The sequence below is a fragment of the Lytechinus variegatus genome, chromosome 1 (assembly GCF_018143015.1).
Source record: "Lytechinus variegatus isolate NC3 chromosome 1, Lvar_3.0, whole genome shotgun sequence".
In the NCBI taxonomy this organism is placed as follows: domain Eukaryota; kingdom Metazoa; phylum Echinodermata; class Echinoidea; order Temnopleuroida; family Toxopneustidae; genus Lytechinus; species Lytechinus variegatus.
In genome coordinates this window covers 28,483,204-28,493,871 of record NC_054740.1, presented here as the reverse complement: position 1 = coordinate 28,493,871, position 10,668 = coordinate 28,483,204, and the positions used below count along the sequence as shown (strand labels likewise).

The window sequence follows — 10,668 nt, the reverse complement described above, 5'->3', positions numbered from 1 at the left end:
CATTGAACATCAGCTTGTGGGCGATACAAGGGCCCCTCTCTTACGAGTTGTGACAGTGAAGGAGAGACATGGCAAAGACGTAACTGTCAATTTCGAGGCCCCGCACTATCTACCTATGAACCAGAAGCTCTTCAATACGATCGAAGTCCATATAAAGGATGACATGGGTCGTAGTATTCCATTCCAACGTGGGAGAGTCGTTGTTAAACTACATCTGAGGAAGAGATCGCCTTCTTTGATTCACGGATAAGAGTGTATTTTCACAAGGAAAATTAAACATGGCGAGCACTGGTTATGTGTCGCCTCAAGTCTACACAGATTATTACACTAGCCAAGTAGGAAATGGTGTACCTGTATTCTCTGGAGGAGTGATGCAACAAGGTTTTGGTATTGGGGGTTTACTAGCAAGGGGACTGCGGGCAGCTATACCCCTTTTGAGAAAAGGAACGCAAGCCGTGGTTAAAAAGCTTGCCTTTAGAAAAGGGGGCAATTCATTGGCTCAGAGAGCTGTCAATGCCGGAATCAACTTTGCAGCTGGAGCTTTGTCAGATCATCTTGATAAAAAGATTGGTGTTAGGAGGGCTCCCAAAAGAAAACGCGCTACTCGTCGACGACAGGCAACTGTCAAGAAAAGGCGAGTTGGGTCTAATAAAAAGGGGAAACGTCCAAAAGCATCCAACAGTCGTCCTGGAGTCGCTGCGAAGGCAAGAGCTCGAGATATTTTTGACGCCTGAGAATAATCGTGAGAAAATCAAAGTACAATGGCCTTTGTCCATAACGATTCGTGCGAGTGTGTCAAATCAGAGTTGGACCTCTTCAGTATTCCACCTACTCAAACCAGTATTGAACAAGGGCAATGGATAGAATACCACCCCCTGGCTCAATTTTCAGACGGAGGACCCATCGAGTTTCACATTTCTGGTTCAGGAAGCGAATACCTAGATCTCACTCAGACACAGGTCTATGTAAAAGCAAAAGTGGTCCATCAGGATGGTACCAATCTTGTGGACGGAGATCAAGTTGGACCGGTAAATCTGTTTCTGCACTCCCTCTTCTCACAAGTGGATGTCAGTTTAAACGATCGAGTGATCACGCCTTCTACACCAACCTACCCCTACAGGGCTATGATTGAATCCTTGCTTCAATATGGGCCAGAAGCCAAGGAGAGCCAGCTGACCTCGGCTCTCTTCTACAAAGATACCGCTGGCTGTATGGATAATCCCAACCCTCTCGATAATACCGGAGATGTCAACCAAGGTTTGAAAAAGAGACACAGCTACATCAGATCATCCAACAGTTTTGAGATGACGGGACCGCTTCACTGCGATCTATTCTTTCAACCCAAACACCTATTAAATGGTGTAGATGTACGAGTTAAAATGATTAGAAGCAAGGAAGAATTCTCCCTCATGTCTGCGACACCCGATGCTCCCTACAAAGTTGTCATTCAAGATTGCTCCCTCTTTGTTCGGAAGGTTAAAGTTTCCCCATCTGTGATGATAGGGCATGCAAGAGCGCTGGAAAAGGGAACAGCTAAATATCCAGTCCGACGTGTGATGTGCAAGGTTCTCTCTGTCCCTCGCGGGGAAATGACGTTACAGCAGGACCATCTTTTCCTGGGTCAGATTCCACAGCGTCTCGTTGTGGGATGTGTAGATAACAATGCTTTCAGTGGCAGTTATGTTCACAATCCGTTCAACTTTCAGCACTTTGACGTCAATTACATGTCCCTCTACGTAGATGGAACACAAGTTCCATCCAAACCATTAACTCCTGATTACGGACGTATCGCTGGATCGACTTCAATCAGAGCTTATCATACCCTCTTTTCAGGAACGGATAAAATGTTCAGGGATTCTGGAAACGATATCAGTAGGGAGGACTACGATCGTGGATACGCACTCTATGCCTTTGACCTCTCCCCTGACTTATCATCGGGTCAGCATTTCAACTTGAAAAAGCAAGGAAATCTGCGCTTGGAGATACATTTCAGGAAGAATCTACCGCAGGGAGTGAACATTGTTGTCTATGCAGAATTTGACAACATCCTAGAAATCGACCGAGCCCGCAACGTCCTGTTTGATTATTCTGTGTAAATATGTATGCTTCAGATATTGATCGCATCATGAGGAACGATACAGCCGTGGGAGGAATCTACGAGGGCGTTTATCCCTCCGATCGATTGATCATGAAAGCAGTGCCCCGACCTTCAGCTTATGTTGTTAATCTAGACCCAGCCCATAAACCTGGAAGCCATTGGATCGGTATATTTATGGATAGCTCTGGAAATTCAGATTATTTTGACTCTTATGGAATCCCCCCACCCCCTGGAAACATTCGGAAATTCTTATGTCAACATACAGATGGTCGAACCGGATGGAACCGCTTCAAGCTTCAGGGAGACTATTCTACAGTCTGCGGACAATATGTGATATTCTTCCTAACCCAACGTGCCAGGGGTAGAAATATGGATTCTGTCATTCGCAAGTTTTCTTTGGATACGGATTTGAACGATCATCTTATCCGAGATTTTGTCAGAACTAACTATGGTTATGATCAACCAGTATATCAAACACACTTTGTGGATGACCAAATATCAAAGGCTGTTTATCCTTTGTTTCTTTGAATTGTCATAAGTATGTAACATGTAAATATTGTTGTTTTGCTGTGATGAAAATGAAAAAAAATAATAAAGATGTAAATAGCATTTTCTTTGTTTCCCATGTCTCCTTATTTTAGTCATCAAAGTTTCTCGTTCTCCAATTTAATGTATACATTGCATACACTCAGCCACACTGATACAGCCCAACAAATATTTGCAAACCTTTCTCGTGTACAACAACAGTTTTACAACCTCTTTTTCTTTTAAGCAAAACTTTTTTCTCTCTCTCTCCCCTTCTCTTCTTTTTGATTCTCTCTTACCTCTCTCTCTCTCATTCTTCCACAATCGTTAACATTATTCTATGTCTTCTCTCTTTTTCATCCTTCTTTAAACGTTATTACTATCATTCTCCTTCTTCCCTCTTTATCGCCCCTCTCTCTTCATCTTTTTTCATTAGATAAATACAATCCACGCCTAAGAAGTAAGACAAAGACATTGCTTTACACTTCAATGGTAACTTTATTACATGTATTTACTCTATTTACATGAATCTTTCAAATAGGTCATTCGCATTTCCACACGATTATCTTACAACATATAAATGCATAATAGTCAAACACTTGCCATAAATATGATCTAGAGATTGAAGATTTTACAGTTTATTGACATCTAAAAATCAAGACGCTGAGGGGATATGGTATATTCTTCTTCCCCTTCCTCTTCCTCGGATGCTTCAGAATCATCGTCTAATTTATCGATATACATCTCACGAATATCATCATCAAAGGATGGGGATTCAAATTTCCTATCCTTAACATTGTACAGATCTACAATATCCTGATGCCTAACGCAATCAAAACTGGGGGTTTTCTCATACCATTGCTCATAGGTATTTAGGAAATAGTCCACATCATCAACATATTTGACAAGGAGTTCCCTTACAAGTGTATTCCACGTACCAGTTGGACAGAGAAAGACATCACTCTGATCCGTTGCAATGTGGGCATAAAATACTTTCCATTCCTTTAACAGTTTTCCTTTATCAATTTTCCTGAATACCTTTACAGCCCCTGGTTCAATAAGTTCAGAGATCGTTATATTGTTCCAGTGATAAGGCATTTTGTAGTTTAGACATGCATGGTAGGACGATGGATAGTGATGGAGGCAACCGTCACAATCTGCCTGGCTCGGTATCATCAAGCTGGAGATCTTTCGGAATAGCTCTACTACTACGAATCCCTCCAGTATCTTCATGAATCGCTTGCCATTTTCTAAAATGGAAGAAATATAAAAAGAACATACGCATAGCTATGTGGGACATGTTACTATATAGGAATATTGTACGACTACAATATTAAGGATGTTTATGATGGATCAGCGTCTACGATTTATTGTTTTGTAACAGCTGAAATCTCTTCCTATCAATGGCTTTGTGGATGCCCGGTACGGCTGCTGCCAGGTTGAGCCAATTCTCCCTGGTTAGATTTATGCCCTTCCGTCCAGCCATCATGCGGGTCCCATGGTGACCAATGTTATAGTACTCTCTCACGTTCACGTAGATCTCCTTGTTAAACGTTTTCACCACAGCAAAACGCTTACCCCCTAGAGGAACGGCGTGGACATCTTCCGGGAATCCTTCAACTTTTCCGTCGTTATCGACTTCTTTCCTCGGGGCTTCTGGGATATTGGCTGGAATGTCTAGCTTCAGCTGCTTCCTTGCCTTCTTTGCTGCAGCGTGGTCTTTCTCCGCGTTCTCAACGGACTGGAAGGTCAATGAAACAAAAATACAAAAGTATGGATATAAGATATAAAAACAATAATAAAACAATGAATGACCGACCACCCGATTAAAACAAGGTAACGACTTAAACTCGTTTCCAAGTGAATGCTGTATAACACAACTCAAATTTCATGAAACAGACTCTCTATCCTTAATGAACATGTCCTGTTAATATTTGTAACACGTGCAGATTAAATATTAAGCAATGATTACTTTAGCATGCATACCACCGATTGGTATATTAACATTATACGTACACCCTCATGGACATATGCACGAGTACAAATATACATCAAATACGCCCCTTTTCACACAAACATCTTGGCATTACACTTACCGTGGATGCTTTCCTCTTATCCGGTGTGGAGACTGGCGTGGGTGTCCCTTCGGGGAAGCGGAAGATATCTTTAGTGTGGTGGGCAGGTACTGGTGTTGGGGGTGGGTGCAGACCTGCTGGCATAGAAGGCAGTATTGGTCTCTGCTCCATAGATGGAGGGTGTTGAGACAATCTTGTCACCGTGTTACTGTCTTTGTCGGATTCCTCTTCTATTGCTGGGGACGGACTTTCCCACTGCGTAACACCCGTCGAAGTATTGAAATAATAGGCCTTGTTCTCTCGCGAACTAAACCCCACCTGCCATCCCTCTTGCAATTCTTTGGAGGCCAGCTTGAGTTCGGCTTCGAATACGCTTCCACAGGCATTTGAAATATCCGTCATGGTAGGGTATGATAGAAACTGTAACAGAAATTTGCTGACAGCTGCGATACGTGCGGTTGTACAGGTGGTGTGTCGTAAAATGAGGAGAATTTCAAATTTCCCGCTTATATGACATACTTCACGTTGCTACGCAGAGGATCACGTGTTTGACATGACCAATGAGATTGTAAGCCTAAGCAACGTCATAAACATTTCCACCAATCGTGTGGAAGAAAACTGCGGAGCGCGTGCTTTGCTGTTTGCCCAAACAACGTTGCTATGTTTTCCCGTTCTCAAGCAACTATTCAAGTTTTCCTATTGTTTCATTCGTTCCCGTTTCTAATTTTAACCTTCGAACAATAGAACTGGGTTAAAAATACATCTCATCAGTTGTGTTTACCTTGTTGCTAGGTTTTTGTTTATCTTGTTGCTAGGTAACATACCTTGGACATGTCACCAACCCTGTCTCATGCATATTCATTACACCTTCTATTGTGCACTTACTTTCATTTTCGACTGCTCATGCATATTCATGAGATCCTCTATTGTGCACTTACTTTCATTTTCGACTGCTCATGCATATTCATTACACCCTCTATTGTGCACTTACTTTCATTTTCGACTGTTCATGCATATTCATTACACCCTCTATTGTGCACCTACTTTCACGAGGAGGTCTCCCATTGTTCCCTTTGTTTATCCATTGTTCTACTCATGAATATTCATCGTGTGACGTCATCTTGCCATTCATACACTCCATTGTTATGCAAATTAACTATTACGTCATCTTCCATTGTTATGCTAATTTGCCCTTTGTGCACTTACTTGGACTTCCTAAATCTCTGTTGTCATGTGAAATGAATTTTCATTCCTCCCTGAACACGTGGAATTCCATTATTTTAACAATTTGTGCTTCAGGCAAGGAGGTCCTAATCGTCAAATTCGTAAATATTAAAATATTGTTTAATTCAAACTATACAAAACAAAAGAAATAGTGAGTGAGTGACATCATCGACTCTCTCATTTGGACATAACTGGCTCGTTCATATAAATATTTTGTTAAAAATAAGCGAAATTTTGAAATGTCATAAATTTCTTATTTCATATCCAATTTTGATGAAATTTTCAGCGTCGTGCTTGTCTGACTTTTCTCTCTTGATTCAAATCAACATTTTTTCTGAGGTGGACTTGACCTTTTAGAACTTCCCGATACCCTGATCTATTCTGGTCCAAGTTTGGAATTCATTGGCAATCTAGATCTATGATCTCATGTATTAACATTATTTGAAAAAATTAAAGATATTGCTTTAACATGCAACTTTCCCCTATATGTACACAGAATCCAGAAGGGAGACCACAACGAGGTCCACGGGACCTGAAGGACCCTTTTGAATTGTATGATGAAGAAGCATTCAGGATCAGATATCGGTTTTCCAAGGAGAGCGTCATCTACATTATCAACATGCTTGAAGCAGACTTGAAGAGGAACACAGAGAGGAACAATCCTCTACCTGTCAGTCTACAGGTTTTGACAGTTCTACGATTTTATGCCGTTGGTGAGTAATTGATGTACCATTGTTATTAATAACACCAAAAATTTATTTTTCTGAGCAAATAAAGATTGCTGTCCTATGTATATTTTAAATGCTAATAAATCTTCCATTGATTTGAAATTGACAGAAAGTGCCTTCTGACCAGTTGTGAAATAATGAGGCTTTACAAAGGCTTACACTTGTAATTATATTTACTTAAGGTGAAAATGTGAAGTTTGGTCATAATGACATGGGCTTCACTTTGTCTCGTCTTTCCGTTAATGCCCACAATCTTTATATTGATTATTATGGCATATGAACACCAAGATTGACTTGAATTTTTGCCGGGACCGGCAGATGCAATGCACCAGGTAAACACCCCACTCTTTGAGGAATAGTGTACTGTTTTTAATGTGCATAGGTTGAGACTCTCCTATTCACGGTACCAACATTTGCGTCCTTTACGATGGAATGTTTTCCAACTGCGTTCACACCTGCACTGAATAGAGTGGTGAGGCACGCTAACACACAACGCTATAGTATAAGTATCAGATTTTTTTGTGATAATTAGTTCTTAGATTTTGAATAACTTTTAAATAGGGCTATTAAATTGCTCAAACTGTGATCTTAAAGTCAATATAAGGATTAGTATTATTATTATTGCCGTTGACATTAACTATTTTTAGAGTAGTGCCATTTAGTTTGTTTTCCGAATGACGATTTGATCTCATTTCTTTTTAACATAGGATCTGTCCAGAGGATGCACGGTGATGAGGCAACAGTATCACAGTCATCTGTCAGTAGAATGGTCAAAGATGTGTCAGAAGCTATTGCAAGAAGGAAGAGGCAATTCATGACGTTTCCTGCAACGAGAGAAGAAGTTGAAACAACCCAGCAGCAATTTTACGACTACTGCAGATTTCCAGGGGTCATTGGTGCAATTGATGGGACCCATGTTTACATCCAGAGTCCTGGTGGTGAAGAAGCCTTGTACTTTTTGAACAGGAAGAACAGATATTCCGTCAATGTACAGGTAAGTAAATCTGTATTTCCCATCCGAAATTCCAACTTGTGGGGAAAATCAAATTAATTTTCAACCAAATAGTTCCAGAATTATGTGAATAATGCAATATTATTTAGGCCAGCTCAATTACTTTTTTTGAAGCTCGAAAAATCTGGAATGCTCCACTGTCAACACGTGAACGAGCTAAATATTGTGGTGGGAGGGAAGGGGGGGGGGGCGAGGATGAAGAGCACCCTGAAACGCTTAAAATATGAAACCTTTGAATAGCCAAGAGGTGTTCGAAATTAACAGAAGCAATAGAAATGCCAACATGCTACACAATGTATTATAAAAAAAATGATTAATGGCTTCCTCAAATGAATGTTTGTTAAATATGTTTCTGCATTCGTTATTGAGATTAATGTTTAAAAGTAAACCGGGCATGGTGATCAGTGGTAGAGCGTAGGCCTCATGAATGCGAGGTCGTGGGTTTAATTCTCAGCCGAGTCATACAAAAAAATTTCCACACATGTACATAGTCTTTTTGCCAGTCATTAATGAATACATCAAAAATACAATGAATAAGAACACCATCTGTTTGATCCTCCATAATAGGGTTATCGAATGCTAGATTACACAAAATCCAAGGAAATCAATAAGCATTTAAATTTCAAATGCAGTCGGGTTTTTGTATTCCCTTCATTGTAAAATTATTAACCTAACATGTAATTCCAGGTTAATAGTTGATCAAACTTTTTTTTATGTATTTATTTTTCCCTTTTTTGTGTACCGACTCCCACACACCACTCTGCAAGGTTCTGGATGCCACAAGTGAATGCTACCATTTGAGAATCCCTGATTTAGGCCATATACATGTTTCAACACTAGATTGCAATTCTTGAATAGATTATTATAGATGTCATCTATCCATACCTTTCATTTCAATATTGCAAATGGGATATTACAAAAATTACATTGTCAATGATTATGAAATGGTCATTTAAAATTTTAAATGTTTGGTCTTTGTTGAGATTTTACATATCAGTTGAAGAATATAAGTGCAAGGAGACTGACTATAATTTGCCAAGGCTCATTTAAATTCATATGTGGGGAGGTAAATGCAGGCAGTTGAGTCAAATTACACATTTGGAAGAATATGTTGCAATAATCAGAAAAGGAAGTGCAGTTAAATTTCCTGCAAAGCTTGAAGTTCAATGTACATGTAAATGTGTGATTCACATACTTTTTCAAATTTTATAGGTAGTTTGTGATCTTGCTGGGAAAATAACAAGTATTGTGGCAAGGTGGCCTGGCAGCACTCATGATTCCCGGATTTTCAATGAGAGCTCACTGAAGGAACAGCTGGAGGCAAGGGCAGATGGTGCTGAGTGGCTTCTTGGAGATAGTGGGTATGTACATTGGTAATTAAGTGTATTCCTTTCTTAAGAACCTACACCAAAATATCTAGTTTAATTGTTGTAATCTCAATGACTATGGAATCTGAATCTGAACTAATGAAGCTTTATTATTGAGATGCTACAGGCACCAAAACTGTGGCACCCCCCCCTAATTTATTAATCTTGTAATTCATATCCAATTTTAATATATTTTTTTTTCATGGAAAGAAAGGGATCCATTATTCCTACTCCAGTAAAAAGAACCGACTTCATCAGCATAGTTTTCTTTGACGGAAGGGGGAGGGGGGATAAGATATTAATGTGGTTTACTGAGAAAGGACAATAATTTTATCATTAATTCATTACTACAATAAAGTAGAATTAATTTGACCATTTTGGATTCAATTTATAAGGTTTGAACTTCAGATTTGGTTCTCTTATTACTTTGTATTTGTGCAAACAGCTGTGGCCAGCTAGAATAAGAAATGAATCATAATTTTTCAAATATCTACCGTATTGCTTTGAAATAAATCGCGTAGAGAATTTAATAATTAGTGTGTCCAATTCCCTACTTAAATATAATAGAGACTTACATGTACTTTTTTTCCTTCAATTTCCATTTCAGGTACCCATGTCTTCCCTATCTCATGACCCCTCTCCTGAATCCTCAGGGACGGCCACAGGTACCTTATAATGCTGCCCATAAAAGAGGGCGTTGTATTATTGAGCGGACCTTTGGTCGTTTGAAGAGGAGGTTCCCTTGCCTCAATTATCTCCGCTTGAAGGTGGACACTACATTTGCAATCATAGTGTCATGCTCGGTCCTGTGGAATATTTCTCTTGACCGGCGCGAGCCAGATATTCCAGGACCCGAGCCTGAGGAAATGCCTCCACTTGTCCACCTTCCTCCTGGCCTCCACGACGCCGTCGCAGGAAGACTCAGGAGAGAGCAGATAATTGAGGATCACTTTAATCGTTAAGGCATGTCTGTGTATGTATATACATATAGAAGGTAATTTTTCTTTCACCTGCATAGCAGCCAGAGCGAGACTAAAAGCGCTGCTGTTCTGATCTGACAACGGCGGCTTTGTCAACATTAAAATCTTATCCAATGTTAATTTTTGGTGATGTCATAACTATGAAAGTGCATGAAACAGACATGAGAGGAATCAAGGATCACTTATTGTTTTGCACAAGTCTTAGGTCATATGATCAACATAAAAAAAGGTCATTTTGGGTCAACGAACATAGCATTTTAATGTCTTATGAGTGTTCTCTTTTTTGAGTACATTTAATAGTTTTTGTCTCGCTCACCAGAGGTGAAGGCGAGACTTAGGGATCCAAATGTCGTCCGTCCGTCACAAATCTAATGACACGTAACTCCACAACCGTAAGTCGCTTTTCAACCAAACTTGGATGGTAGATGGACTTGGGGGACCTGCATGTTATGCTGCAGTTGGAGGTCACATGGTAAGGTCAAAGGTCATTTTCAGGTCAACGTTAAAGTTTACATGCAAGACTCTTATGACACCTAACTCTGCAACCGTAAGTCACTTTTCAACCAAATTTGGATGGTGGATGGACTTGGGGGACCTGCATGTTATGCTGCAGTCGGAGGTCACATAATCAGGTCAAAGGTCATTTTCAGGTCAACATT

At 40.0% G+C, this 10,668-nt stretch overlaps 3 protein-coding genes across 3 annotated transcripts; 2 read left to right on the top strand and 1 right to left on the bottom strand.

The window, feature by feature from the left end:
• The first annotated feature begins 761 nt into the window (after positions 1–761).
• Positions 762–2,096, top strand: LOC121430105 (uncharacterized protein F54H12.2-like). The gene has a single exon (XM_041627380.1). It carries the CDS (start codon positions 762–764, stop codon positions 2,094–2,096), a length of 1,335 nt encoding a protein of 444 aa, XP_041483314.1.
• Positions 2,097–3,114: 1,018 nt separating this feature from the next.
• LOC121406407 lies at positions 3,115–5,903 on the bottom strand. The gene is made up of 3 exons (XM_041597437.1): positions 4,720–5,903; positions 4,202–4,364; positions 3,115–3,873 (listed from the first exon to the last, which is right to left on the bottom strand). The coding sequence occupies exons 1-3, from the start codon at positions 5,098–5,100 to the stop codon at positions 3,272–3,274; spliced, it is 1,146 nt and encodes a 381-aa protein (XP_041453371.1). The 5' UTR covers positions 5,101–5,903; the 3' UTR covers positions 3,115–3,271.
• A 519-nt stretch (positions 5,904–6,422) lies between these two features.
• Positions 6,423–10,372, top strand: LOC121406406 (putative nuclease HARBI1). Its single transcript, XM_041597436.1, has 4 exons — positions 6,423–6,635; positions 7,358–7,644; positions 8,875–9,023; positions 9,637–10,372. Exons 1-4 carry the CDS (start codon positions 6,542–6,544, stop codon positions 9,989–9,991), a joined length of 885 nt encoding a protein of 294 aa, XP_041453370.1. The 5' UTR covers positions 6,423–6,541; the 3' UTR covers positions 9,992–10,372.
• Positions 10,373–10,668: the final 296 nt, after the last annotated feature.

Coding starts and splice junctions, on each gene's coding strand:
- LOC121430105 (XM_041627380.1), top strand. CDS start 762: ATGGCCTTTGTCCATAACGATTCGTGCGAGTGTGTCAAATCAGAGTTG.
- LOC121406407 (XM_041597437.1), bottom strand. CDS start 5,100: ATGACGGATATTTCAAATGCCTGTGGAAGCGTATTCGAAGCCGAACTC. Junction 4,365..4,719: donor ATAAGAGGAAAGCATCCACG/GTAAGTGTAATG, acceptor TTGACCTTCCAG/TCCGTTGAGAACGCGGAGAA. Junction 3,874..4,201: donor CCACGCCGTTCCTCTAGGGG/GTAAGCGTTTTG, acceptor CTTCCATTTTAG/AAAATGGCAAGCGATTCATG.
- LOC121406406 (XM_041597436.1), top strand. CDS start 6,542: ATGCTTGAAGCAGACTTGAAGAGGAACACAGAGAGGAACAATCCTCTA. Junction 7,645..8,874: donor GATATTCCGTCAATGTACAG/GTAAGTAAATCT, acceptor CAAATTTTATAG/GTAGTTTGTGATCTTGCTGG. Junction 9,024..9,636: donor TGGCTTCTTGGAGATAGTGG/GTATGTACATTG, acceptor TTTCCATTTCAG/GTACCCATGTCTTCCCTATC.